Source organism: Gasterosteus aculeatus, chromosome 3, assembly GCF_964276395.1.
Source record: "Gasterosteus aculeatus chromosome 3, fGasAcu3.hap1.1, whole genome shotgun sequence".
NCBI classification, from domain to species: Eukaryota; Metazoa; Chordata; class Actinopteri; order Perciformes; family Gasterosteidae; genus Gasterosteus; species Gasterosteus aculeatus.
Genome location: NC_135690.1, coordinates 17,507,760 through 17,535,025, shown reverse-complemented (window position 1 = coordinate 17,535,025; position 27,266 = coordinate 17,507,760). Strand labels below are relative to the sequence as shown.

The 27,266-nt window shown below is 51.3% G+C and overlaps 7 protein-coding genes across 11 annotated transcripts; 3 read left to right on the top strand and 4 right to left on the bottom strand.

The window, feature by feature from the left end:
- Positions 1 to 36: 36 nt before the first annotated feature.
- On the top strand, positions 37 to 4,225 carry gpaa1 (glycosylphosphatidylinositol anchor attachment 1). The gene is made up of 13 exons (XM_040170897.2): positions 37 to 144; positions 501 to 603; positions 692 to 871; positions 1,051 to 1,162; positions 1,258 to 1,405; positions 1,495 to 1,596; positions 1,681 to 1,877; positions 1,980 to 2,176; positions 2,258 to 2,411; positions 2,503 to 2,574; positions 2,657 to 2,853; positions 2,942 to 3,112; positions 3,191 to 4,225. The coding sequence occupies exons 2-13, from the start codon at positions 530 to 532 to the stop codon at positions 3,432 to 3,434; spliced, it is 1,848 nt and encodes a 615-aa protein (XP_040026831.1). The 5' UTR covers positions 37 to 144; positions 501 to 529; the 3' UTR covers positions 3,435 to 4,225.
- On the bottom strand, positions 4,064 to 8,224 carry sharpin (SHANK-associated RH domain interacting protein). Of its 2 annotated transcripts, none has more exons than XM_040170901.2 (9): positions 7,739 to 8,224; positions 6,447 to 6,621; positions 6,095 to 6,184; positions 5,862 to 6,003; positions 5,690 to 5,780; positions 5,328 to 5,613; positions 4,969 to 5,063; positions 4,760 to 4,861; positions 4,064 to 4,673 (listed from the first exon to the last, which is right to left on the bottom strand). In XM_040170901.2, exons 1-9 carry the CDS (start codon positions 7,997 to 7,999, stop codon positions 4,623 to 4,625), a joined length of 1,293 nt encoding a protein of 430 aa, XP_040026835.2. In that variant the 5' UTR covers positions 8,000 to 8,224; the 3' UTR covers positions 4,064 to 4,622. The 2 variants fall into 2 exon arrangements, with proteins under 2 accessions (XP_040026835.2, XP_040026836.2); XM_040170902.2 differs by having other exon boundaries at positions 4,760 to 4,858; positions 7,739 to 8,221.
- LOC120815864 (alanine aminotransferase 1) lies at positions 7,943 to 11,823 on the top strand. Of its 2 annotated transcripts, none has more exons than XM_078099873.1 (12): positions 7,943 to 8,224; positions 8,719 to 8,896; positions 8,981 to 9,070; positions 9,152 to 9,260; positions 9,674 to 9,807; positions 9,894 to 10,137; positions 10,228 to 10,307; positions 10,407 to 10,543; positions 10,818 to 10,992; positions 11,073 to 11,228; positions 11,312 to 11,424; positions 11,505 to 11,823. In XM_078099873.1, the coding sequence occupies exons 2-12, from the start codon at positions 8,792 to 8,794 to the stop codon at positions 11,593 to 11,595; spliced, it is 1,434 nt and encodes a 477-aa protein (XP_077955999.1). In that variant the 5' UTR covers positions 7,943 to 8,224; positions 8,719 to 8,791; the 3' UTR covers positions 11,596 to 11,823. The 2 variants fall into 2 exon arrangements, with proteins under 2 accessions (XP_077955999.1, XP_040026833.2); XM_040170899.2 differs by having other exon boundaries at positions 8,095 to 8,224; positions 8,739 to 8,896.
- Positions 11,784 to 17,744, bottom strand: dhx30 (DEAH (Asp-Glu-Ala-His) box helicase 30). The gene is made up of 19 exons (XM_040170896.2): positions 17,444 to 17,744; positions 17,117 to 17,256; positions 16,925 to 17,035; positions 16,590 to 16,844; positions 16,352 to 16,501; positions 16,106 to 16,258; positions 15,435 to 15,917; positions 14,935 to 15,318; positions 14,783 to 14,861; positions 14,528 to 14,632; positions 14,255 to 14,430; positions 13,964 to 14,170; positions 13,790 to 13,871; positions 13,517 to 13,710; positions 13,259 to 13,418; positions 13,002 to 13,159; positions 12,808 to 12,911; positions 12,574 to 12,713; positions 11,784 to 12,338 (listed from the first exon to the last, which is right to left on the bottom strand). Exons 1-19 carry the CDS (start codon positions 17,613 to 17,615, stop codon positions 12,079 to 12,081), a joined length of 3,513 nt encoding a protein of 1,170 aa, XP_040026830.2. The 5' UTR covers positions 17,616 to 17,744; the 3' UTR covers positions 11,784 to 12,078.
- A 384-nt stretch (positions 17,745 to 18,128) lies between these two features.
- Positions 18,129 to 20,077, top strand: LOC120816456 (chymotrypsin-like elastase family member 3B). 2 transcript variants are annotated; one of them, XM_040172064.2, is made up of 7 exons: positions 18,129 to 18,338; positions 18,433 to 18,604; positions 18,699 to 18,824; positions 19,325 to 19,461; positions 19,571 to 19,713; positions 19,789 to 19,941; positions 20,007 to 20,077. In XM_040172064.2, the coding sequence occupies exons 1-7, from the start codon at positions 18,269 to 18,271 to the stop codon at positions 20,022 to 20,024; spliced, it is 819 nt and encodes a 272-aa protein (XP_040027998.2). In that variant the 5' UTR covers positions 18,129 to 18,268; the 3' UTR covers positions 20,025 to 20,077. The 2 variants fall into 2 exon arrangements, with proteins under 2 accessions (XP_040027998.2, XP_040027997.1); XM_040172063.2 differs by having other exon boundaries at positions 19,789 to 20,077.
- A 234-nt stretch (positions 20,078 to 20,311) lies between these two features.
- Positions 20,312 to 24,617, bottom strand: wrnip1 (WRN helicase interacting protein 1). Of its 2 annotated transcripts, XM_040172061.2 has the most exons (7): positions 22,956 to 24,617; positions 22,432 to 22,626; positions 21,935 to 22,173; positions 21,568 to 21,788; positions 21,204 to 21,359; positions 20,706 to 20,785; positions 20,312 to 20,618 (listed from the first exon to the last, which is right to left on the bottom strand). In XM_040172061.2, the coding sequence occupies exons 1-7, from the start codon at positions 23,565 to 23,567 to the stop codon at positions 20,343 to 20,345; spliced, it is 1,779 nt and encodes a 592-aa protein (XP_040027995.2). In that variant the 5' UTR covers positions 23,568 to 24,617; the 3' UTR covers positions 20,312 to 20,342. The 2 variants fall into 2 exon arrangements, with proteins under 2 accessions (XP_040027995.2, XP_077955998.1); XM_078099872.1 differs by lacking the exon at positions 21,204 to 21,359.
- LOC120816455 (bestrophin-2) lies at positions 24,574 to 27,053 on the bottom strand. The gene is made up of 9 exons (XM_040172062.2): positions 26,902 to 27,053; positions 26,723 to 26,823; positions 26,408 to 26,641; positions 26,047 to 26,201; positions 25,877 to 25,954; positions 25,417 to 25,569; positions 25,236 to 25,316; positions 25,000 to 25,154; positions 24,574 to 24,909 (listed from the first exon to the last, which is right to left on the bottom strand). Exons 1-9 carry the CDS (start codon positions 27,051 to 27,053, stop codon positions 24,639 to 24,641), a joined length of 1,380 nt encoding a protein of 459 aa, XP_040027996.2. The 3' UTR covers positions 24,574 to 24,638.
- Positions 27,054 to 27,266: the final 213 nt, after the last annotated feature.

Below are 27,266 nucleotides of genomic sequence, written 5' to 3'. Positions count from 1 at the left end.
TCTGTGGACGTATTTTCATTTCGTGTGAACCATTTATCGACCGGAAGTCGGTCCGCCGTAGTAATGTTCCCGCAGGAACAAGGAAATTGAACTGATCAAGCCTTCATTCGCTGGTGGATGTGACCGGCTCCCAACTGGAAAGAGGTAACGTTACGTCTTTATTAATATTATGGGAAATATTGAATCAAAAAAGTCTGCACGGTAACTGTTGATAATAACCACATTTTGCAGAGGAAAAACCGGGCGAAACATTGTGAAATCTCCCGAAGCCGGTACAGCTAATTATGTTAGCTGTAGCACAGGTTGCTAGCAGTAAGCTAACCGCAGCTGTCAATAGATAATAGCCGGAAATGTACGTCAGTGAAATATTCATGACTTACTCGCGTACGAGTATTGGGCTGTGAGATAAATGTACGACAAATGGTAAAAGGTTCCTACGTGTAGTATTGACGTTAGTAATAGAGTGTGTGTGTGTGTGTGTGTGTGTTTGTTGCCTTCAGGGTCCGGCGTTACGTCACAACACGGCAACATGGGACTGCTGTCCGACCCAAACCGGCGGCGGGCTCTGATCGGCCTGCTAACCCGCCTCAATGCCCCCATCTGGTGAGACACGCGTCCGAATCGAGACCTCAAACGCGCCCGACGTGCACGTATAAGCCATTGACTGTGATTCCTCCCCTTTGGCCGCCAGTGTCGTGTGCTACATGGCGGGCGTGGCCTGGTTCATGGGGTTGGCCTTCGAGCCCTTCACCCTGCGCACCTACATGTCGGAGAACGCCATGGGCTCCACCATGGTGGAGGAGCGCTTCCCTGCCGGGGAGCGGGCGCTGGCCACCGGGAGAGAGTTTGCAGCCCATAAGAAGAAAACGGGGTGAGACACTAAACGTGGATGTGAAAGTCAGTCTGGCGTCTGCAGGGATCTGTGAGCACATCCGCAAGTCTTATCACTGTTTGACTTTATTTAAAAACGGTCCTCTTTTGTCAGATACCATGTAAGTTTACTGGCATTTGTAGTCCACCCGTCTAAAGGGACCAGTGGCTTGTCTGCAGGGGGATGCCGGTGGACTGGCTGGTGAAGACCATGCAGTCTCGGGGGCTGGAGGTGTTCACGCAGAGGTTCTCTCGCCGGCTGCCTTTTCCTGACGAAGACAAAGAGCGATACGTGAGTCCGATTGTTTTTCTGCGTTCAACAAGGGGCCGACTTGTTATTTATCCGCGTGTTCCGTGGTTCCTTCTCGGGTCCCTCCCTCCCCTCAGATGGTAAAAGGCACAAATGTCTACGGGATCCTTCGGGCACCGAGAGCCCCGCGGACTGAAGCCCTGGTGCTGAGTGCCCCCTGCACCGCGGGCGACCACAACAACCAGGCCGTGGGGCTGCTACTCGGCTTGGCGCAGTATTTCAGGAGTGAGTGCGAAACCCACCGCGTCCCCCCCCCCCCCCCTCCGCCTTTCTGAATGATTCCCGTTTAACTGACCGCGTGTGTCCCTCAACAGATCAGGTCTACTGGGCCAAAGACATCATCTTTCTGGTGAACGAGCACGATCTGATCGGCATGCAGGCCTGGCTGGAGGGCTACCACCACACCAACACCACGGGTAATCCTCGGCATTCGCCCGGCTACAAACATCCACCAAACCCCCCTGAGAGCGCTCAGTCCTCACAGACATGTGACCATCTAGGTATGGACTGGTCCCCCCTTCAAGGCCGCGGGGGTTCGATCCAGGCGGCTCTGTCCCTGGAGCTCAGCAGCGACGTCGTGACCAGTCTGGACCTGGTGCTGGAAGGCCTCAACGGCCAGCTCCCCAACCTGGACTTGGCCAACCTCTTCTACGCCTTCTGCCAGAAGATCGGAGTGCTCTGCACCACCCAGGGGAAGGTGTGGTGCCCCGTGATGAGCCGCAGCAGGAGCCTGCGCGTTTTTCTCTGTTTGGTGAGCTGTTTGGACACCTCGTTGTTCTCTGTGCGGATGTTTCCACAGCTGCAGAGGAACGACTGGGACAGCGTGTCGGGCTACAGCCACGCGGTGCAGACCATGATGCTGATGGCGATGAAGCAGGCCAGCGGGCGGCCGTGGGGCGATCACGGCCTTTTCCTGCGGTACCACATCGAGGCCGCCACCATCAAGGGCATCAACAGCTTCCGCCAGTACAAGACCGACGCCACCACCGTCGGAAGGTCAGAGCGAGTGTCCGCGTCGGTTTCTGTCGAGCGTACCTTCATAAGCTGACGCTGAGCGTCTCACTTGAAATCCCGTAGGCTCCTGGAGGGGATGTATCGTAAGCTGAATAACCTCCTGGAGCGCCTCCACCAGTCCTACTTCTTCTACCTCATGTCGTCCCTCTCGCACTTTGTCTCCATTGGTTACTACATGCCGGCCTTCGGCCTCCTCGGCGTCATCCTGCTGCTTCGCGTATCCTCAACCGGTTATCTTACCCAGTTTGATGTTGTCCAACGATCCCTGCATGCAAAAAGTATCGCTCTTGCCCTTGACGGCGATGCAGGCCTTAGACCTGTGGGTTCAACTCGCGTCTCCACCTCCCAGAACAGAAGATGGAGTCGTTGACGCTGAGCAGGTTGGAAAGCAAGTCAAGAATAAAACCACCCGCCGAGTTCACGAAATCCGATCTTTTGATTTTGAATCTGCTTCCCTCTCAGGTATCCAGTCCGGGAGTTCTGTCCGTGCTGACTCCCCTGGTGATCAGCCACCTGACGGGGGCGGCGCTCTACACCCTGCCCATCCATTTCCAGGAGATGGCGGTGGAGCACTTCCCCGTGTCGGAGACCGAGGCCGTGGTGCTGACGGCCATCGCCGTCTACACGGCGGGCCTGGCTCTGCCTCACAACACCAACCGGTAGCTTCTCCCGCCTGCGACGCGAGCCCGTGTCTTTTATTGTAACCCGGTTTGTGATGTGAGACGCGTGTCCCTCTGCTTGCTGAAGGCTGCTGACGGGTCAGGGCACGGAGCAGGGCTGGAAGGTGCTGAAGCTGGTGGCCGTGCTCTACCTGGCCGTGCTGCTGGGCTGCACCGCGCTCATCAACTTCTCCCTGGGCTTCATCCTGGCTCTCACGCTGGTGCCCGTGGCCGCCTTCGTCACGCCCAACGTGCCAAAGTAACGCGCCTGCAGCGACTCGGTGATCGTTGTGGCTCTGTGCGTTCATTAACCTCACGGTCTTCTTCCCCCCCGCAGGGTTCTATCAGCCTTCGTCCTGGTCGTCCTCAGTCCAGCCTGCACGCTGCTATTTTCTGTCTTCTTCTTCCAAGAGTTGCAGGAAATGCCTGTGAGCTTCCTGGACGGTTGGATGCTGTACCTGTCAGTCATCTCTCAGGGCATCCTGGACCACGCCCTCTACGGCTCCCTGGTTTACCCGCTGGTAGCGCTGCTCGTCTACCCCTGCTGGCTGCTTTTCTGGAACATCCTCTTCTGGAAGTAAAAGGGAGGACGGAGAGGACGACCTTCACAGGGAACAAACCCCCCCGAGGGTGTAATGTGAATCACAGTTGAATCCACTTGAGAGATCGGAAAAGACGAATATCTACAGTGACTCTGGACGTGTAAAACGGGGAAAAGAAATCAGGCTTTTTTTTCTTTTACTGAGTAACTCACATAACGATCTTCTCCAAAAAAAAAGCTGTAAATGTTATGGTGTGTTTGCTTTTGGTAACGTGTGACTGGCTGAACTTATTTGTGGTACATAAACACGTTAAGCTTTTTTTTTTTTTTTTTCCAGGCAGGGTGTTAGTGGGAAAACTGTCACCTTAAATCCAACTGTGGAGACAGAGGAAACTACCCGAATCTTTTTATACTTGTTTTGAGAACTTTCTGGAAATGTTATTTCATATTTATAAATGCCAAATAAAAAAAAAAAAAACCTCAGTATTTGTATAAATGGATGTTGACAACTGACATGAGATCATGGTTCTTAAAAAAATGACACATTTCTTTGGATACGAGAGGAACTTTCTGCATCTAAAGACATAAGTCAGGTCTTCTCGCACTCTAGGATACACTTAAGTCCTTTATCTGGGAGACAAACCGTGTCACTGAATCATAACAAAGACGTTGGTTTTCATTACGTTTATTTGGCTGATGAGTTTTTACAGCATTACTGAAAACGGGTCATTCCTTTGCTGTCACAGGGAATTGAATAAAACTAGAACTGTCAAAAATAATACACTTAACACAATGTTATAAAAAAATAAAAGCACTTGACAGCCCTGTAAACGCAACACGTTTCTTCTTTTAAAACCACCATGCTTTTGGCGGATGACACTAAAACAGCAGGATATTGCACAAGGCTTCACCGTCCCACCTAATTTCATAGTAGACAGAAAATAAAGTACAACTTTCTCTTTCACCTAAAGTAAATATTAGGCCGTCTGGGATTTTTGCACACAAAACACCCTGTAAAATAAATAAAAAGGTCCGGGGAGAAAATGAACGTGTGGGCGTCCGCAGAACCAGTCCGAGCTGAAGCCTTCCGTCTGAGCCTCGACCAGTGACGGAGGACTCACAGTGCACCACACAGACCGTCGTTATGGAAGCATCTTCTTCAGCCTGCTCACTGTGTGTGTGTGTGTGTGTGAGAAACATGGCGACCTGACGGCGATGACGGATGCAGTCAGCTGCTGCTTGAAGCGGCGTCTCCTCGCTCCTCTCGCCTCCCTCGCTCCTTGGTGACGGAATACAACCATTAAAAAGAGGAGAAGTAACAGGAGGTACACGAAGGTGCTCGGCCGCTGGGGGTCGACGCGGTACCTGCTGGATGTGCGGCTCGGGTCTGGCTGTCGCACAGATTTCGCAGCCCGGACGGGACGGCTTGTTGATGAAGGTGCACGAGGGACACGCCCACTCCGTCTGCTGGGAGGAGAGTGAAGCTCCGTTTCAAGCAGTGACCCGAAAATCAGCTGCTGGCATGCATTAGCTTAGCTTAGCTCGATTACAACGCACACAGATTAGCAACGTACCCGTGTTTTACTGCCTTTATTGTTGTGATCGTTCAGCTGCAGATTCTCGATATCGAGGACGTCTTTTATGTCCCCTGGTCGGTCGCTTCCACCACCTGTAAGTTTATGAAATCAAATGTTCTATTTGTATTGTTTGGACATTTGTATCTGTTCACATCCAATTCAAATGGAAAACATTGTAAGAAAGGACTGAATTAAAACAACCTTTAAACAAATAAAACTGCTTTTTATTGAAAATGGATGCAAATCTTTGCGTCTGTTCTGTGGACAATAATAATACATGATCAAATGGATGTGTGCGCACTTTGACCTCATGTAAATATCTTTAAATGTGTGTGGGGGGGGTGTGTCCACCTCACCCTGGCTGTTGTGGGCGAGCCTCGAGGGCAGCGTGCTGTAGCCCCTCCAGTCCTGGGAGGCGGGGCCGTTGCCCGGTGGGAGCGGCGGGGCGAGCAGGGCGCTCTCCAGGTCCTGCTGGAACAGCTGGCGGGTGACGTGCGCCTGCCGGGCGGAGATCAGGTACAGGTAGGCCGCGTCGCCGTCCTTCTGCACGCCGTAGGAGGCCAGCGACCGCGGCTCGGTGCACAGGCACTGGCCGATCACCCAGCGCTGCACGCGGGGATGGAAGCCGTACTCGAGGAACACCTGGTGGGGCCGAGGGTACGTGAACGGAAGGAGAGGAACACTTCGGCGTATTGAGGCGCTGGTTTAAAGCTCTGACCTGTTGCTTGAGCGCAGCCACCGTCATGAAAGGAAAGACTTTGACTGTGACGCAACAGGACGACGAGACGTCCTCCACCACCACCGATAAGCTGCAACGCAGACGCGACAGCGTTATAGAAGAACACGTGACCTAGAAGGAAGGAATCCTCGGGCTCTCCTGCTCCCCAAACCTGACGGCTCCCTCGGCGTAGTTCTTCTCAGACGGCTGAATGGTCAGCGCCGATCTGTGGCGGGCCAGAGCGGCGGCGTGCTGCGAGGCGGCCCGGGCGTCGCCGGCCTCGATCGCCCCGGCGAGCTCCAAGCACAGTTCCTCTGATAAAAGATTTCAAAAAAGAGGAAGCGTTGAAGGGCGACACGCTTCGAGCACGCGGCGGGGAAGATGGGAGAGCGGGCGGGTACCAACCGGTGAGCGGCAGGGAGGCGGAGCTCCACGGCTCCGGAGCCGCTGGGTCGTCGCGCCCGGCGTCCGATTCACACGTGTTCATGTTTGCGACTGCCGGAGGAGAGAAACGAGGCAATGAGGAGAAATGTGGCGAATGGAGACGACGTCAGGAGACTATAAGGAGGGATGCGTCCTGTAGAACTCGACTTCAAGTAAAACTCGACTAAATTAGAAACACAAAGCTGCTGCAGCTGCCAAAAAAACACACTAATTACGAAGTGTGAGTCAATAAATCCTGAGCGACTTAAGACATGTGGAGCAAAAACACGCAAAAATCGTTGATCGGGATGCAGGTGTATTTGTTGCTGCAGACCTCTGTGCGCCTCCCTCAGCGATGACATCACCACCGTGGCCCACTCCTCGGCCTCGCGGTCGCAGCGGAAGTTGAAGCGGATGCAGTCGCGGGGCGGCGCGACGAGGCGCATCTCGTGGCAGCGAGGGGACTTGACCTCGTACTGCACCGAGCGCAGGTCGAACTCCGCGATGAACTAAAGACAGAGAGGAAGGGAATCTTTAAAAATATCTTCTACAGTTCTAATTTAGTTAAATTATATTTTCATGATCGTCGAACAATGGGCATCATTTTTTTCAATTGATGATCACATTGTCTGCAAAGATGACTTTGGAAACATTTTCATCAATTCACCAGCAAATCAACATTAATTCCATTCACAAACTGATGATCCAAATACATGCAGATTGTTTCCCGTTTGTGGACTAATCCATAAATCATCTGATCGTCGCAGCCGTAAAGCGGCTTTGGACTTTGGCAATCAAACGTTGCAGACGACCTTTTCTTGGGTGTTTGTATCCAGCATCAACTTTGTCCCACACTGAAATCCTCCTAAAATATTAACTTCACCAGAGAAGCTGCAACCCGCCAATGTTTTCACATGAATGCTTTCAAAAATCACTAAAGCTAAAGTTGGTTATTAAAAAAATTGTAATTGGCATCTAAAAAGGATCATTCTTTCTGATGAGGATCACAAGAAGCACCACCTAACCTGTCGAAGCGAAGTTATATTCAGTTCTTATTTTATATTAATGACATCATTTCCTCCGTCTTTGGAATATTTAAAGTTGGAGCACATGACGTCACAACATTTAAACCACTGAACCTTCCTCGCTCAGCCTTCTCTTCTCTACTCACCATCCAGATGCAAAGGAGCCACAGGGGAAATGTTATAAGCATCACAACTAACAGCTTGTTCTACACAAACCGCGATGATCTGTGACTGCAGCTCATCTCACGAGGAGGATGGAGATGGTTCGTCTCTGCACGCGCACGACTGCCTTTAAACAGTCACGTGCTGCAGTAGGAATGATCTAATACCACTGGATGCGGCGCTTATGGGAGGACTGGAAGTGAAAGCGAAACTAAAAAAAAAAAGCCGCAACATCTTCATCCCGCTATCGGTAACAACAAACCGACCCCTCGTCATACAACCACGAATCAGTCGCAATTTCATCCCCCCCCAAAAATCCGTGGAGCTGCGGAAAATGGCGCGTTCGGGCCTGCGGTTATAAAACGCGATCGAGGGAAGCGGGTTCCACCACAAGCACGTGTCGCCGGGTACCGACAGCAACGGGTGTGCGCCGTCTCACCACGCTGCGGTTCCCGCTCGTGTCCCGCAGCGCCAGTCGGAACTCTCCGGCCCGGCTCGGGTCCATGCCGAGCTGCAGGCGCAGAGCCTCGCCGCCGGCCCCGGGGAGGCACAGGGGCCGGATCCCGGAGTGGCACACCGACACCCGGACCGACATCAGCACGGTGCCGCAGCACGGCGTCGGGGCGGCGCACGCAGCCGGCTGGGACGAGGCGGAGGGGACCGCGGCCGGCGGAGCCCAACCGCCGGAGCTGAGCGACATGTCGCGGGCACCGGAGGCTCGGGTGAGGGAAGGGGTCTGAACAAGCCGCCCCCTCCCCGCCGCCGCCGCCGCCGGCCTCTCCTCCCGCTGCTTGGGTTCCCGTTTACACGGTCCGCCGGTGTCCGGAGGGCAGGCTGTCGTCGAGTCGTCGCTCGGTCAATTCTTCCATGTCTCCCCGGGTCGAGTCGAGCGGAGGGAACGAAAAACAAAACAGGAAGTGCAGCGGTACGTCTTCTATTTATGTCCGTGGAGAAACGTGGCCGCGAGGCATCCGGACACAATGAAGGACATAAAGTAAAATTCAGACGGGAAAAATGTTATTTGTATGATTATTTCAATAAATAAATTATTTTGATTGTTACTTGAGAAAAATGACATGTTCAATGTACAGCCTTACAATATAAATCTACAGTATAAAATAGAAGGCTATAAACTAAAGGAATATAGAACGAAAAAGGTTAAAGTAAAGTGCACTGGCAGACAGATGCTTGATCTGATTCTACATGTACTACTAACTAGCTGTAATTGATTTACAAATATATTGTGATCAGTACATTGCAGTAACCGTGCTTAATGTAATAGATGGTGGTCACGTAAGGTCAGGATCAAGTTTCAACATAGATAGAAAAAAATATAGCACATTGACACGAAACTGTTAATAAGACACCAAGTGCCACATATCTTCCATGTGTATCTTTAACTAGTAAAAACACCTCCAGGCAAATAATTGAACTTTCAGCAAGTACAAAAAGCCACCGCTCAACCAGACAGTCCCCGGTCGGAGAGAAGAAGATGTCTGCGATGCAGGAGATCAGTCCGCATGTGAGGAACATGAAGCAGTTGCAGTATGCCGTCTTAGCCAAACGAGCAAGCCGGATAAAGGAAGAGCTCAGACAGGTAAAGAAAAAGAGTTATTGATGTGTTCACAATATGGATTCTTGATTAGGTTGTCCAGCTTGTGCTTCTGCTTCACCTGTCCAGGGCGTGAGAAAGCCGTTCAAAGAACTGATAGAAGTCTGCTGGGGCGACCCGCACAGAGGCGGCGTGAAGCCTCTGACATTTGTCCAACAGGTAATTAGCGACGCATCTATTACAGCCTCGTGTGCAGGTCAACGCCTCTTGTTTAGACTCCAACACCTCCACGTTTTGCAGGTTCTTGCAGGATGTGTTTACCCGCAGCTCGTGGACAGCGACAAACTGCCAGTGGACGTCAGACAGCGAGCCGAGCTGCTGCTCAAGGGATGTGCAGGAGGGAGCGTAGGTAAAGAGCAGTGTGTGTGTGTGTGTGTGTGTGTGTAATGTAATATAGGTGCATTGCATCTTGTACAATGGGCTCAGTGTCAGACTCTTTAATGCTGAAATACACTGATTTTGAAAATAATCTTTAGCTGCAGCCCGTTAAGACAGTGAATAAATAAGAGGTTGAAAAAACACAACTGTTTTTTTATAAATTAATTGAAATGTGTGTGCACCACTGGCAGTGATGTGAGCGCTATACGTATAAATATGATTATTGAATAAACAGTTGTATGACACATTTAAACAAATCCTGTAGAATCTATAAAAACATTTAAATATATGTAATAGAAAGAACAAATACAACGATACAGCTCATGATATTAAGCTGCTACAATAATATCCTCATGCTGCTCTCCGGCTGTGCTACCTCCTCAGGTTCCTACACTGCTACACGGGGCATCCCAGAGGTAGTTCACAGAATCTCTGAATTCATAACGAGCCGAGACGGCGGCGCTCCGTCTCACCCGGAGAACATTTACATCAGCCCCGGCTCGCAGTGGAGCCTCATGGTAACGGCCGCCGTCAAGGAGCAGCTCCAATACGTCTCCTCTTCCAGTTAGCGTGAACCTCCTTCCCCCCGTGTGCCCCCGGTCAGAATGTTCTCAACGTCTTGGTGGACGGCGAGGCGTCGCCCAGAACCGGCGTGCTGACCCCGAGGCCGTGCTACCTCTCCTCCAACCTGTCGATGGTCGGGCTGGGCGCCGTCACCGTTCCCTACGACCTCTGCGAGGAGCGGGGGTGGGAGCTGCGGGTGGAGGAGCTGCACGGAGCGCTGGAGTCTGCCAAAGGGGTCTGCAGGCCTGTGGCCCTGTACGTCATCAACCCGGGGAACCCCACAGGTAGCGACGCCTCGCGAGGTCGGGGGGGGGGTCATCCAAGTGGATTTGATTCGAAAGAACAGGGTCACCTGGTTGTTTTCATGCTTTCAGGCCACGTCCAAAGCAGGGAGTCGATGCAGGAGGTGATCCGGTTCGTTTCAGAGAAGAGGCTCTTCCTTCTGGCCGATGAGGTGGACGTCTCCTCTATCCAGAGCAATGCAGCAACACAAAACAATGTGTGGAAATAAACCCTTGAATACTCGTGTGTGTGTGTGTGTGGTTCTGCACAGGTCTATCAGGACTGTGTCTACGGAGAACAGAGTGAGTTTCTCTCTTACAAGAGGGTCCTGATGGAGATGGGTCCTCCTCTCTCAGACACAGTGGAGCTGGCGTCCTTCCACTCTGCATCCAAAGGCTTCATGGGGGAGTACGTTCATCCCGATGAGGAGCTGGGCGGTTTATGACAAGGCCTAGTTTTAATTTAGAGAAAGAAGTCCTTAAGAGGACATTTGTCTCTCATCATAGCAACATGTCAGAGTGACAAAAAAAAAACTCTACAGGTAGATGTGCATTTTTAGATCTCTTTAAAGCGCCTCAAAAGTGGAAGCTTTGCACTCTGCGTTCCGCCGGTGCTCCATCTGATGAGATGTCACCCAGATGTCCAGACCTACTAGCAGTCGGACTCGTCTCTCTGCCCCCAGGTGTGGTCTGCGTGGCGGATACGTGGAGCTGGTGAATCTGGATCCTGCCGTCATGAAATGCATCTACAAACTGTTCTCAACAGACAGCTGCGCTCCCGTGTTGGGTCAGTTTGCTCTGGATCTGTTGGCGAAGCCCCCACAACCAGGAGACCCCTCGTACCCACTTTACAGAGAGGCGAGAGCTGCGCGTTCACGTTTACCGGCTTAGACACGAGACTCCAGCACTTCTCTTTTCTCACCTTTTAACTTCCGCAGGAGACGCAGCACATCAGGAGCATGTTGGTCCGGAACGTGAAGCGAGTCTTCGAGGTTGTAAACGGTCTGCCGGGTTTGTGGTGCCAGCCGGTGGAAGGAGGAGCATTCGCCTTCCCCAGACTGCACCTTCCGCCTGAAGCCATTCAGAGGGCCGAGGTATCCGAGCGGTCCCACAGAACCATGCGTCCAGTGCAGAAACCAGAGCAATATCTGTATTTTATCTGACACGTTTGTTTTAGGAGATGGGCATGCAGCCCGACGTGTTCTACTGCACCCGACTGCTGGAGGAGGCCGGTGTGTTCGTCAGTCCTGGTTGTGAATATGAACCCAAGAAAGGCACCTACCACTTCAGGTGCTTCATATAAACCAAGCATCGGTATTCTGGATGATTCCCCGCCATGCAAAAGCTTTAAAGCTTCCTTCTTTCTGCAGATTTTGCATTATGGTTCCGGAGGAAGTTATGGAAGAACTACTGAGGCGCCTGAGCAGCTTCCACACACAGTTCATGAAAGATTTCTCTTAAAAAAGGTTAATGAGCAACATCTCCCTAAAATACAATGTGTAATCCCTCTCAACCATATATTTACGTTTATTGCTAAGCATCATGGGAGAACATTTGACCGACGTTTGGGTGTAAACAATCATTTTATGATCCATCTTTCTGCATCTTAATAATTCTTTCAAGCAATAGAAGAGATTCATTCTTTCGCATTGTGTCGCAAATATTTATTGCAATAAATATGACAAATTATTTCAATGAGCATTAGTCAATGATTTGAGTGTTTCAAGCAAAATTGAACTTTGCTTTTCAGAAAGCAAGTATATATATATATATATATATATTTTTTTTTATAGTTAACCACGGTCCAAAATACAAACCAATGGATTTCCTCACACCCAGTACGAGTTCATCATTTACCTCCAGAGGAAGTGCAGCGGTCGAGTCGAGCATCGACCGAGTAGACAAACGTTCTTTGACGACATACTATCGACCCCCCCAGCGGCATCAGTCCACCTCGCTGTCGCTGCCGTGGCTCTGAGCCAGCGGGTTCGAGTCCGTGTTGTTGAGCAGCTCCACCAGTAAGGAGATGAGCTTTCCGTCTTGAGCGGAGTTGGCGATGGCGTTGCTGGGGTTGTTGAGGTTGCGGTACAGCATGGTCTGAATGGAGGTGCGTAGCTCCCACACCAGCTCCCAGGTCTCAACGGACAACTCGCAGCGCATCAGAGAGCGTCCGGGAAAGGACACCTCCACTCGGTCGCCCCTCTCTGGGACAGGGAGAGAGAGAGAGAGAGGGGGATTTATGACGAGATTTCGTTCACTGCAAATCTAAGCGGGTGATAGGGTTTAGGAGGGGATCTAACAGCAGTAATACACATAGAACAAGCACGTTTTCTTCAGTGTTTACTCACCTGCAGGTGAAAAGAATCAGTCCTTTTCAGGACAAATATTTTTTGTAGTGTGTAATGAGTCTATTGAAGGTGTTTTTATAGAGCGTCCTACCCGTCTCTGTGATGTCACAGTCTGTGAGCAGCAGCAGGGCGAGTGGATGCACAGTCGAAGAGTCTCTGACGAAAACGTTTCCGTTGGACTGCATGGCGCTGAAAAAGGTCAACCAGCGACTTGGGAGCTCCTCTTTCCCCCTGCGGAACAAAAAACGAGGGCAATAAGCTCCCACCTGCGGGAACGAGAGTTACATTAAAACGCTGCGGCTGAATTCTGGGGCCTTTTTCAGACCTGTTCACTGAGGCGCGGTGAAGCATCACCGGCCCATTGACTGTGCGGAATCCAATGCTGTTGGGCCGGAAGCGTCCTCCTTTGGACACAACACCTTTCTTCACCTGACGGAAAAATGAGGAAAAGACAAGTCGTTTTCGGGAGCTCACAGTTTGAGCTCTGATGGAGTAAAAAAAAAAGGACTCCTCGGTCACCTGAATGAGGTTGGGATAGAGCCCAGCCAGCAGCACAGCTTTAAGCAGCTCATCCTGGTTGCTGTGCTCGTTGTAGAGAGAATCGGGACGCTGGCCGTCGCTGGCACGGGACACCAGCTTGGCTTCGTGCAGGTTCTCGCTGAACTGAGAGATGAGACCTGCAGCGGAGCGGCACAGCGACAAAAACAAGTGAAGAAGTGAATTTAGAATGCGGACAATGTACGGAGACGTTAGGTGGAAAGGCGCGTGTGCCGTACCGTTGATGAATCGAAGGCTGAACCTGGACAAAGAGTGTTTGTACAGATACGTGTCCCTGTCCTCCCTGTCTCCTTGGTGCTGAAGTCTCCTCCAGCCCAACACGGCTCGGATAAACACCAAGAAGTCGCTGTAGCTGTTGTCGCTCAGATCCTCTTTCACCTGGACGAACAGAAGCCAGAAGACCCAGCGGTTACTCCACCTCGTTGCGGCTCCGATGTGTCCTTTTAAAACCACGCCGGGTCGGTGAAACATCTCACCCTGTGGATCAGGCCCCGGTTCTGGAGGCTGTTGTGAAAGGGGTCTCTGGTCAGACACGCCGCCACGGAGAGCATGGGCAGAACGCATCTGAACATGGCACTCAGGACCAGCACTTTGGCCAGACGGGGGTCACAGGACATGCAGGCGACGCGCTCCCCTAACGGCGTCAGGGTCTCCGTCTTGTCCAGGACTCCTGCAGAGAACTCCGTTTAGACACACACACACACACACCGTGGCTAACATCTCACCAGGCGCGCCGGGAGGTCACTCACCGATGTCCTGTAGGTTTCGGACAGCGTCTCTCACGGCTTCCTGCTCTGGACTGTCCAACACTTGGGACAAGAAATCCACAGCCTGCACACAAGGAAATGACACCATTCAACACGTCGGCGAAACACTAAATATTTAGAAAGACAGACAAGAGGCCATTGTCTCCGTTCCAGTACCTTGCAGTTGGGGCTGTGGATCTTGGCTTGCAATACTAAACTCTCCAGCGGCGTGCGCAGGATCTCAGGGATGGGGAAGGCAGTCATGGAGTCCAGCTGCTCTCGAGGAAACAGGTGGTAGGAACGTCCCGGCTGACATCGCCCGGCTCTCCCTTTCCTTTGAGTGACGTTAGAATGAGATACCCAAACTGTGTCCAGACAGGAGACCTGGATGAAACCAAAAGATGAAACGGACTGGATTATTCTCAGGAAATACAAGAAACGGCGAGCGTTGGTACGTTTGGTACCAACCTTAGTCCGTGGGTCATAATTGTGTTCTTTGTGAGTTCCCGCGTCCACTACATGGACGATGTCGTCAATGGTGATGGACGTCTCTGCAATGTTAGTGGCGAGGACGATCTTCCTCTGTCCCGCCGGTGGGTGCTGGAACACCGCCTGCTGGTCTGCGACTGATAAACTAGAGTGCACTAAAAGAAAAAGATGAAAAGGGGTCAAATAGAATGATTAATCTCTATTCTTGGGAGGAGAAAAAAAGCAGTCTTCTTAAATCTGTCGGAAACTCACGTGGTAAAATCATCTGTGTGCCGGAGGAAAAGTGGCGCTTCTCCTCCAGCTTCTCCTGAACGGCCCTGATGTCCTGCCATCCGGGGAGGAAACACAACACCGCACCTGGCGCACAAGAGGATGTCACGGCAAATGTCAAAACGGGCTTCTTACATACAACTTATAGCCAATTTCTAGATGCTATTGTACGTTAAAAAGGTTCATATTTACATCTGATTGAAAAACAGAGGATGCATTTTGTTCATATTTTTTTACCTGGTTCTCCACATTTGTCAATGTGCTCGATTACATCAGCTACTAAATCCACATCTGGTGACACGTCCTCTTTTCCTCCCTTAAAACGAATACAAATGAGACCCAACAAAAAGCAGAAAAACCTGAAAATACTCCACAGACTTGAGTCTCACCCGCTTGTCCGCCTGCGCTCTCCTTTGGGCCGGCAGCGGGCGTCCCATCTCCGACAGCACGTCCTCCAGGTACGCGTCCCTCACCGGGTGCATGAATCCGGGCACCTTGACGATCGGGCAGCCCCCAAAGTACTCGGACAGCCTCTGCGTGTCCCCCGTGGCGCTCATGAGCACCACTCGCAGGTCGGGGTTCTCCTTAATGCTGGAGCGCAGCAGAGCCAGCAGCAGGTCCGTGTTGACGTCCCTCTCGTGAACCTCGTCCACCACCACGTGGCTGATGCCCTTCAGCGACGGGTTCGACTGCAGCTTCCTCAGCAGGACGCCCACCGTGAGGAAGAGCAGGGCCCCCCCGCTGTGCTCCGGCGGTCGGCTCTCGAGTCTCACCTACGCACACGGGTCATTTTTTTGGTCATTCCCAAAAAAACCTGCTCCTCCTAAAAGGTTCAAAAAGCAGCAACTGCTTATTGTTAAAACGAAGTACATTGCAAACGTGCATCTACCTGATATCCCACAGAGCTTTTCAGTGCTGGACCCATCTCCTGAGCCACGCGATGGGCCACCGACACGGCGCTGATCCGACGGGGCTGCGTCACCAGGACGTTGCACGTGGCGCCCTCGCCGCCTCTCACACACTCCTCCAGCAGGAAGCGGGGGATCCGCGTGGTTTTCCCACATCCCGTCTCACCGGCGATGACGACCACCCGGGACGACTGCACCTGGGAGATGACGCGCTGCCGGTGGGCGTCGACCGGGAGCTCGACGCTGGGCCCGGGGCCCGCCCCCTCCCACTCGTCCCGCAGGTGGGCGCTGAGCCGGCGAGCCTCGCTTTCAGGCAGAGGTCTGTACGGCCGGCCCGTGATGGCGTCCGTCATGTCCTCTTCCTCCTCCTCCTCTTCCTCCTCCTCGTTCTGCTGGTTTACAGCCTGCTGTCCTCTCGCCTCTTCTTCCTCCCAAAGCTTCTGCACTTCTGTTGCCACTGGGTACTTTTAGAAAAGAAGAGGCATTCTTTTTTTTTTTTACATAAAATCAAACATTAAAAGGAGTCTTATATTTAAAGGCTGGAAAATCTTAATCTGTCGTATCATAATGAGCTATTAACCTTTAAAGCTGCTACCAGGAACTTTAACATAAAAAAATCAAGTCGTGATGGACACATGGACACAGGACTGACCTGTGCGAGGTATTCCCTCATGTGTTCCTCCAGGTATTGGGGGACTTCCAGGGGCAGGGGGCGTCTCTCTCGCTCTCCGGCCTCCCTCACCTTCTCTCGGTGGTACTTGGCGTGAGTCAGCGGGTTGTTGTCTTTATCCAGCAGCTCCAGCTCCTGGACCAGGTGACACGACGCAGGTGTTTAACAAGGTTCTAAACGTGTATGTGAAGATACAGGTTGTCCTCCCTCAAACATAACTGGCCTCACCTTCAGTTTCATGCAGGCAAGAGCTGCAGCCGCCCTCTCCGCCGTCTGCCGGTTTCTCGCTGTGGTGCAGAACTTCATCTCCTCCGGCCAGTGCAGCGTCAGCTCACACCTCTTCACCTTTCCTCCTGCCGTTTTGAACTGAATTATCTCCTGTAAATGGGGGAGGACGACAGACGGTTTGGAAAAGGCCCGGTTGAGAGCGCAGCTCTTTGTGGCGCAAAGGACGACAGCCACCAACCCGGATTCTGTGTGTCGACGTGGCCACCTGGACGACCCTGGTGAGGAGCGATTTAGGTTGTGGAAACAAGGAAAGAGCTTCAGCGGTGGGGTCTTCTTTGGGGGCCGGCCATCGTTCCCGGTCATCGGCTTTAGGCACAAAGTCGGTTTCTGCACGCGGCTCTTCCTCGCTATCGTAAAGTTGTGATTGTATCCCTCTTCCCCTGCCGGCTAATTTCTTCGGGAGCTGATTGTTCTGACCAATGACGCCCATTTCCTGTGCACAGAGAAAGAGAGAGGGGAGGTCAAACACCACCATCACTTGCCAAGACAAACGTAAGCGTCGCGGCAACGTACTTTCAGCTTGGAACAAGCAGCAGCCGCAGCGAACCGCTCCGCATCCACCTTCTTGGAGGCGAAGCCTTCCTCCTCGATCCGGCAGGGCCACTGCACCGTGACGGTGGCTTTCTGCGGAAACAAACCGGTCACGATTCTAACGCTCAAGGCAACAGCTGCGACGTGTCCACGCACGAGGCTGTGGGTTCTGACCTTGACTCCAGCGGTTTCCTCGCAGCTGTACTGGATGAGCTGGGACAGGTCGCTGACCCCCAGCGAACGGGAGATGGTGGAATTCAGCAGGTTTTTAGGGTCCGGGAACTCCTTCAAGAGGAGGTTCGGGCTCCCGTTATCTAAGCGGATAATAAAAAGAGGAAAGGAGGTCAACGGAACTGTATTCGGCATCTACGGTGGAATGAAAATACACGGCAATGAGACGGTGTCGTGTCTTGGACCCCCGATGGATGTCCTTGAGCTTCATCCCCGGCGCGAGCTGTCACCGGTTACCTAACCCGGGATAACCGCTAACCGTCCGCTCACCTCTCCGGGTCTGGAGGTCCGACGTCCCGCTCTCCTGGAGGCTCCGAGTCTTCGCCCGGTACCACCGCACCGCTGCGCCACCGTTGGACGCTGTTCCGCCCGCTCTGTGCGCACATTTGTGGACGTTACGCAGCGCTCCGAGCCGCACGAGCAGAGCGCCGGGCAGCGCCATCTTGAAAACTACGGTTTGTAAACTCCGGCCGCGAAGAAGAAAGACGCTGACGCGCACAGCGCACAGCGCCCCCTCCGGCGAGGCGCGGTAATGACCGGCAAAGTAAAATTATTATTATTTGTCCAGTTCCTCAGGAATCAGGAATCAGGAATCAGGAAACATTTATTAGCCAAAATATGTCAAACATACAAGGAATTTGTCTTGGCGGTTAGTGCACGACAGTAGACAGACAAGACAACAGTGCACAAGTAATAAAATAAAGTGGAATGAAATGCTAGTGCAATGGGTTAGTAGAATAAGGCTAAGGCTATGGGTTAGTATAAAAACCCACTCAGTGACTCAGTGGTCAAGTTATCTTTTTATAGGCTGTAATCATATTATTTCCTATGACGTCCTAATGCCCAAAATCAAACCCCCTTAGATTGTCTTAACTGAGTTGTAAAACATCAACACAGCTAAACCAAAATGCTTCAACCATCATTTACAAAGCCAAAGAATTGCACTTTTATTTCCAATGTGGTTATAATAGATACGTGGTTCGTTCTGCCAATGCCAAACTTCTTTGTTGGTACACTGCCAGGTTCAGCCACCTGGATATCGTGAGGAAAACTCCCAGGTTGGATCTGGTTTTGTCCGGACATAAATAGCTCTGCATGAAAAAAACAGTTAGTTTGGGCGAACAGATGGAAGTCATACTTGTCCTCCTCGTGGTTGTTACAGCCGGTGAGTTCACATTTAACCCACTCGTTTAGTGTTAGGAATAAATAGATGACAATAAATGCATGGTGTATTACGTGTGTGCCTCCCTGTGTTGCAGGGTCTGGCTGTGGTGTACCCGGCCACCAGCCCAACACCAGCCGGGTGGTGGACGGGGAGGAGGCCCGTCCCTACAGCTGGCCGTGGCAGGTTTCTCTGGAGTCTTTCTTCCCCACTTGTGGAGGAACTCTCGTTGCTCCCAACTGGGTCTTGACTGCTGCTCACTGCATCACGTGAGGAAAAACATCCCTCACGGACGGGTGTTTTTAAATTTAAAATAAAAGGCGAGTCATAAGAAACACACACTTTTTACGTTCTCCAATCCAGATTCCACACCTACAGGGTCGTCCTCGCAGAGCACAACATGGACAAAGACGAGGGGCCGGAACAGTTCATTATGGTGGACAAAATGTTCATCCATCCCAAATGGAACGACGACTGTGTGTCCTGTGGGTGGGTCGTCTTCACTTAACATAAAGATCTGTGCTGTAATATTAAGAAACACGGTTAGCGTCTACTTGGGAAACTGAGCCGAAAAGTGTCCCACGAACAGCAGCTGAGTCAACAGAAGTGTTCTTTAACCCTTTGTGATGAGTCAATATGTAAGTCCATTAGAGCTTATTAAGTCTATATAAGAGGTAATGGTAACACTTGTTAAATCAAGACATTTATAAGTACAAAAGAACGTAAAGAAGGTTATTAAAAGGCTTTTTCATTTCCTTGTAATTGTTTATAATGGCATCAAAACACAATTATTAACTGTTGAAATTGATGAATAATTCATGATGCATTTATAAACATTACATAGCTGCTTATTGCAGTTAGCGGATCTAAAGCAGAAGCAATGCCTTGTGGGTAACGAGTAAGTTACTATGCACTTATTGATAGTTAACGAAGCTTTTTAGTTCTGCATCAAACAAACATGTTTTTATATTATATTCTTAACGTCGCAGGAACGACATCGCGCTGCTCAAACTGGAGAAAAACGCCGTCGTCAACGACAAGGTCCGGCCGGCCTGCCTGCCTCAGCGCGACGCCGCTCTCGCCCACCACCAGCCCTGCTACGTCACGGGCTGGGGTCGACTCTACTGTGAGGACCCCCCCCCAAACCTCCCGACCTCCAGCTCATTCGGGGGTGAAGGCGCACTACACTGCTGATTTCTAAATGCCGGCTTGATAACACGCTGTCGTCCCCGCAGCCGGCGGCCCCCGGGCGGCCGCGCTGCAGCAGGCCCTCCTGCCCGTGGTGGATCACGCCACCTGCAGTCGCGGCGACTGGTGGGGCAGCTCGGCGAAGACCACCATGGTCTGCGCGGGAGGAGGGAGCAAGTCGGCGTGCCACGTGAGGAGGAAGGAGCGCGGGAGCCGGGCGACGCGCGCGGTCGGCCCGGTCTGATCGTCTGCCGCTGTGTTCCAGGGCGACTCCGGAGGCCCCCTGAGCTGCCGGGGCGGAGACGGGAGGTGGTACGTGCAAGGCGTGACTAGTTTTGTGGACGGACGGGGCTGCAACGCCACTCAGAGGCCCACGGTGTTCACCCGAGTGGCCTCCTTCATCCCCTGGATCAGCGAGGTGAGCAACAGACGAATCAACTCGTGCCGTTTGTGAGACGCGCTTCTTGTTCCATTGTCCTTCAGACCATGACCCACAACTGAAGATGTCTCCAAAACCCAACAAGTGTTTGGACAATAAACTGCATTTCGACATGTCTTGTATTTCATCCAATTATTTGTTCAAATTTAGCGTGTTTGTACGGATAGAATTAAGATAAACCAACAGTTTATATTTGATTATGTAAATACAAAGGCTGCATATTATTACATTATTTTAATGGATTAAAGACCATTACACTTAAATGGTTAACTATATAAATCAAAATACCCACCTCATATTTGAATAGGCTACTAGCTTAAAAAAAAAAAAAAGATATTAGGACAAAATGTTTTTGTTCAGCAGCATCATCATTTAATAAGTCACGACTGCGTCCAGGTGAAGAAGTCGGTTCCCTGCAGCTCCTCAGGTAAGTACTGCTGCTCCACGGCCCCGCTGAAGGCCGGGTTGTATTTGTAGCCTTTAGCGTAGCCCAGCTGCTTCATCAGCCGGGTGGGGGCGTTGCGGAGGTGCAGGGGGACGGACGGCAGGGGCCCGCTGTGGTTCCTCAGACAGGCTTTCACGTTGCCGTAGGCCTTGTAGACGTCCACGGACTTGGGCGCCCGAGCCAGATAGACGACGCACTGAGCCAGAATCACCTGGGAGAGACACCGGCACGCGGCCGTCAGTACGACCGGCGGCTCAGCGCAAATCCATTCGCGCGGGCGAGTCGGGGCGACGCCTACCTCGCATTCGGGCATCCCGATGAAGTGGCAGGCTTGAAAGGCCGACACGGCCTGGGGAAGAGCGGCGGGGTCCGCCATCCCTGAGAGAGAGAGAGAGAGAGAGAGAGAGACGAAAGGATGCATTATCTCGCTCAAAGTATTTTCCGTCCTTTAATAATGAAGCACAAGCTTTAATTGATCCCATATGGTGTTTATTATGTTTCAGGGCGATTTAAATAAGCGTTAAGCGTTAATAAGGAACTAGAACCCAGTGCTTAATGAAAGTTTTAGAGAGATGTAATTCCAGTTAAAGGGATGAAATAAAATTAGGATCTTCAGAATAAAAGAGCGTGTGAACAGACTTAACAACTCTTGAGGAGCTTGAGTTGAAAAACCCCTGCAGGCACCTAAAGTGATGATTTGTAATTAAAAACCAAGAGACGCCTTTCCGACGAGAAAGCTGCGAGCGCGCCGAGCGTGGACAGGACAAAAGGAGGCACAATGAATCGTGTCGCGTACCCACGTCCTCGCTGGCGAAGCGGACCAGCCTGCGAGCCACGTAGAGCGGATCCTCGCCGCCCTCCAGCATGCGGCCCAGCCAGTAGAGGGACGCGTTCTCGTCGGAGCCCCTCATGGACTTGTGCAACGCCGAGATGCAGTTGTAATGCTCTTCACCTTTGAGTAACGCACAAACGCACAATGTAGGCCTGTACATTGTGCTCCAGAGACATCAGTCTGTACATCAGTTAGGAGTCATGGATGTAAATATACATTTGTAAGGACACTGGGAACTTAATCAAATGGGTTTTGTGTAACAAATGGCCCTCCTGTAAATAACAGTGAAAGTGAAATGAATGAATAAAGTAAGTGCGCGTTGGATTACCAGCTCTATCGTAGAGAATGTGCGACCTCTGGAGACCTTCCTTCACGTGCTCCTCCTTCACCAGTATTTCCCGAGCGGCGTCTGGTCCTGATTGGCCGAGGCGGCTCGAGCTCACCTGAGCCTGGACGGCCAGCTGCAGCCCGTTGAGTCCCGCCCTCGCGTCGCCGTCACACAGGTGGGCGATGGTGTCCAGAGCCTTTTCTTCAATTAAAATCTTTGGGCTGAGAAAACAATAGTATACAAATATATAAACAGTCAGATCAGATGTAGCAAAAACAAACAAACATGGAATTGATTTATGTCGTACTAGCATCAGTTTTAGCGATGAACGTGATTTCGGGTTCATCGCCGTCGTCGTCGCACTCACTCGTGGGCGTCCGATTGCTCTCGCTGCCGAGGGTTCGCCGCTTCCCGCCCCAGGACTCCGATCCCCAGCCTGACCACGGCTCGATCCAGGATGGAGGCCATCGCCTCCACCGAGAGCTTCTCCAGAACCAGCACCCTGCACCTGCTCAGCAGGGCGGCATTCACCTGGAAGGAGGGATTCTCCGTGGTCGCCCCGATCAGGGTCACCGTCCCGCATTCCACGTGAGGAAGGAAGGTGTCCTGTGGATACCGGGGGGGGGGGGGGGGGGGGGGGGGAGGAGGATAAAGCAAACATGGGAGGAGAAAAAAAAACCCACTGCTGTGGACTGACATCCCCACACGGCGATTTATGGTCATGTAGCAGAAGAACTCAAGTCTGAAGGGTTATATATTATATATATATATTTCATAGAAATATTTCATATATATTTCTTCTTTTAGCTCAGAGACTGAGAAGAAAACATCTTAAAAGCACACATTTCAGGCTGCGTGCCGAACCTGTTGGGATTTGTTGAAGCGGTGGATTTCGTCTACGAACATGATGGTCTTCCTCTTGCTCAGCCGCAGCTCGTTTTGCGCCTGTTTGATCACCTCTCGGACGTCGCTGGTGGAAGCGCTGGTGGCCGACAGTGACACGAAACGGGCCGTGCCCGTCTTTTTACTGCCGCTGGCGATTATGTGAGCCAGCGTGGTCTGAAAGACAGAAAACACAAGCATAAGCCTCCGGACTGCCGTCTACGTGGCATCATTCATCTGTAGTTTTGGAGAAATTCCTTATTATTTTCTATTCCTGCCTCTTTTCTTCATTTTACTTTGTTTTACTTAAAAAAGATCAGTGAAAATAATCAGCATTTGTCTTTTTCATAGATGAAGAGGTTGATCAGAAAATCATCATGTGTGATGAAAATAATTTGTAATTTAATGTTCTTAACCCTGAAGACCAACTCAAGCAGTTGATTATTATTATTATTGACAGGTGTTTTTCTTATGGTTTTGGACGTTAGAACCGGTGGACGCTTCACCTTTCCGCACCCCGGGGGTCCCCAGAGGATCAGCGAGGGTACCTCCTGGGAGTCCAGCAGAGACCGGAGGAGCGTCTGCTGACCCACAACTTTATTCTGCCCGAAGTATTCCTCCAGCGTGCTCGGCCTCAGGCTCTCCGCCAGAGGCCTGTTTGACGTCATCAGCGCCCGGGGAGACAACTCGCGTGATGCCTTCACGGTCTGTCGGTTGGCTCCAGAGTGCTGGCTCTGCACCTCCTCGGTGGCTTCGTGTCCCGGCTCTTCCTCGCCCGATAAATTACGTTTAACTCCCTTGTTGACGGCAGAGGCAGCCGGTTGTTTAGTCGACAGCGACGCGTTTCGTTCACCGGGACCGGAGGCTTTGCTCTTGCTGGTTTTAAACATGGAGAACAGCGGAGAGGACGGCGGGGCAGCCGCGGAGGAGGAACCGGATCCGGGGCACTTGACACCGGGCGGTTCAGCCGTCGAGCCGAGCCGAGGCTTCTTCAACGGCGGCTCGCGTCGGTCTGTGAGACACACGTCGAGGTGTCCGTTGATTGTGCCGGACGCGAAGTCTTTTAAACAAACGGGACATTGCACCGCGTCCGGTGCGGATTCCATGCCGTTCGCCATGTTGAATCCCGCTAAACTTTTGACCTTTTGGGTCACGTGACCAAATACGCGTTTTTTTTTTTAAACCATAACCAAAAGATGTTTTTTTGCCTAAACATCGAGCCCAGACGTGATTTTCTTTTACGAGCTGATTTCAAAGTAACGCAGTTTTGTTTGGTTCACTGCGCTCTGTGTGCGTTTACGTCCTCATCCGACAATCCGACATCAGGGCACTTTCAGTCTAGTTTATGTTTTCGATCAAAACGAGAGGGTAAATAAAGCAGATATTGTGACATTTTAGTTATTTTTGGTTTCGTTCAACCCTTTATGTTAGTCAGTTGGATTTATGTGGCAAATTGTAGGTGAATATAACAGTTTTTTTCAATCTGGTTATGTATTTTCCTACAATCTAAAGTACATGAGCGCAGCAGGTCCGTACTTTGCCTCTGGAACTGAATTACTTCACTGATCTGAGATCTGGTCTACCGGCAGATACACTTTACTTGTAAAACATTTAATTGTCTTGTAAAATAGAATGCATTATTGCAAATCAAAGCACCCATATGAAGTATACAAAATTAACTAAATGTCAACCAGCTACTTCAACAACGTAATATATAGCTTTATTAACGCATTAGGAATGAATTAAGAATTTAGTAAATCTGGCCCCTTTATGTGGCCCCATAAAGACTACCTTCTTCCTCCAGTAACCTCTGCTTTTTTTTTTACAATAAAATATTTTTATTGTATTTTAACATTGTGATAATGCCACTTAATGCAAAGCTTTTTAGCATGTCTTCACCCTTTGCCGACAGCACAATACATATATTAGACTTTACTGTAAATTGTAATATCTCCTACAGAACCGCTGAGGTTTTGACATGTTTGTCCCGTAACGAGGATAGAATTAGAGTTGAATTAAAACCATGAAATATAATGCAAGTTATCCATTGGACATAAGTGCTTATAAAAATAATCTTACGACCAACTTTTCTTTTTCAAAAAATGATTTAGTTGAGATGAATTTACCCCCCCAAGAGTTCTGCAAATAAAAGAACATTCTTTTCTCAAAAAGTACCACAATGGTTTTTACTACTCGTGTCCCACGGCTACTTTGATTAAAGCATTTCGTTGTTCTTTGTGGTTGACGACGTCGCCCTCAGGAGAAGCGCCGGCGTCTTCGTCCTCGTTCGGGTACGACGCCGCGTCCACCAGAGACGGGAGGCTCCGACCTCGCAGGATACCTTTGCCCCTCGGAAGGCTGCCGAGCCCTTCGCCCAGAGGGCCCCTCAGAGGTAACCACAGTTTCCTCCCCAAAGAAGAATCTGCCCCATGGTGAAGCTCCAGATCGTCGGCGCTCGTCCTGCAATCACGACATTTTTTCATTGTGATTTTTACTGCGCTTGTCCAGAAGCAACCAGCAGAACTAAATGAAACGAACAAAGTGACCAACCTCATGTCAAAGGTGGAGCCCTTGAAGGCCGGTCTGAGAGTCTCAGCCGCCGTCGACAGCGTGTACGGGGCGGAGAAATGTCTCTGCGCCCAGTGCTTGTCCTTCTCGATGGGCGCCAGGTTCTGGTACATGTCGTCTACGGCCAGCATCGACACCTGCGGGCGAGAGAATGGAGCCCTCGGTGCCTATTCAACGGGGCACCGGGGGCCTGCCGCCGCGAGGGGGGGGGAACAAACCTGAATGTTTCTGTCAATCAGCTGGTTGGTTTCAAAGTCATCGTCGTCCTCGCCGAACGGATTGATGATCAGCTCCCCCACCTGCAGGGCGGGAAAACCAGAAGCGCAAGACACGCGTCAAAACCACCGCGTGTTCCCCCCCCCCCCCACGCGGGAGTGCAGCGTGATGTTTTCGTCTCACTTTCAGCCAGCCGGCGTAGAAGAAGAACTGCAGCAGAGTGAAAACGGGGACGTACATGTCCATCTTGTGGTCCTTGTATCCCTTCTCGGGGTTCAGAAATTGTCGGCCGATCACACAGAATCCAAAAAAAGAGTAAACCGCCAAAGTAACTACCTGCACAGGGAAGAACACAAGCTGTGATCCACTGTATGGAACCAGAATACACCTGAAGTACAGTTGAACCAATTATTTTATGTTATACATTATAGTGTATTAACTTATTTGATCCAATTGAGCTCAGGTTCGCTGCTATATTACACATAATAAAACAAAGTAAGTAACTAGTAGTTGCGTAAAGATCATCTCAAATGTAAAGTATTAAGCTGCAGAAAAGGGAAAGTTTTGTGAAGCATTTTCTAAAATGTGAATGTATTTTAAATCCCATCTGAAGACAGAGAGGAAGTGACGGTTCTGATCCTACCTGAGTGTAGACCAGCGGGATGCTTATCCAGTCATAGTGGAACAAAAGGCTGCACTTGCCTCTGTACTTGTTCAGCTCCTGTGGTGACGAGTACACATTCTACCTTTGTAGTTGAACACGTCTTCGCTCATTGTTGCGTGAAAAGCGCGAAAAAAAAACCCAAAACTCACGTCCATCAGCAGCCTCAGGGCGACGTCGTCCCTCACCCGCCCCTCCTCCCTCGCCGCCGCCGCCAGGTTGGAGAACCAGGTCAAAGGCATCCAGTACTTGTTGAAATCAGAGTGGAGCGACTCGAACTTCTTCAGCTCGTGCGTGGTCATGAACCCTGCGGAGAGCAACCGGAACGTCCACCTGCTGCAACTTCACAGTCCAAAACGCTCCCGACATCTTACTCAGAGGACGTACCCGTTTACATGCACGCGTAAAACACGTAAAATGAACCCAAGCGTGATCGAAAAGACGGTAAAGACCGAAGCGACCCCTACGGTTCTCTCCTCGTGCAGCGCTCTATAGAGGAGCTTCATCCCTCACCGGCCTCCACCACGTGCTCCAGAGTCGGGAAGCGCTTGTGGACCCGCGTGCTGACGGAGCGCAGGATCAGCACCGAGGACAGGTTGGCGTATCTCATGAGCGTCCGTCGCAGCAGGCGACCCCGCTCGTCCGCCCCGTGCACGTTCCCGCACACCGCCATCATCAGGTTGTCGGGCAGGGGGAAGCTGCTGTACTGACCCCACCAGCGGTTGAAGGCCAGGGTCACGTAGAAACCTGCGGTGGGACGCGACACGTCGGGTCATGTTGTTTTTTTTTTGTTTTTTTCCGGGGCGGAGCGCGATGGATGGGACTCACCCAGCACGAAGAGGACCGGGATGAAGCTGGTGTTGGTGAACTGGTCGCAGTAGAGGGCGATTCGCTCGAACAGGTCCTGCTGCTTCGGCGAGAGGAGGAACCTGAGAGGAACGTGCCAGAAACGTTCTTGCGCCGATGGAGCCACAAACGCACACAAGGTGAAAGTCGGAGGAGTTTACCTGTAAAACAGGCTGAAGAACAGATAAACCGCACAGAAGGCCAGGAGGTCCTTGTAGAGCAGCCGGTAGATGCTTCCCTTCCACCTGAACAGGAGCTTGGAGAAGCCCCCGAATCGCGCATCGGCCACTTCGAGGGTGTAAGACACCGTCATTTCCCCTTTTGATTTCTTTCTCCAACGGCCGAGGGTTCCTGTGAAAAACGGACGTGCGACACGTGAACCACGATGCATTCATTTCATCACAAGCATTTAAAGCGCATGCAGATGTGTCACCTGGTGCTGCTCCGCTGGGAAGAGACGGTCCTCCTCTGGGTCTCAATTTAAACGTCCGCGCCGCGCCGTCGTAAATGAACGTTTTAGATTTAT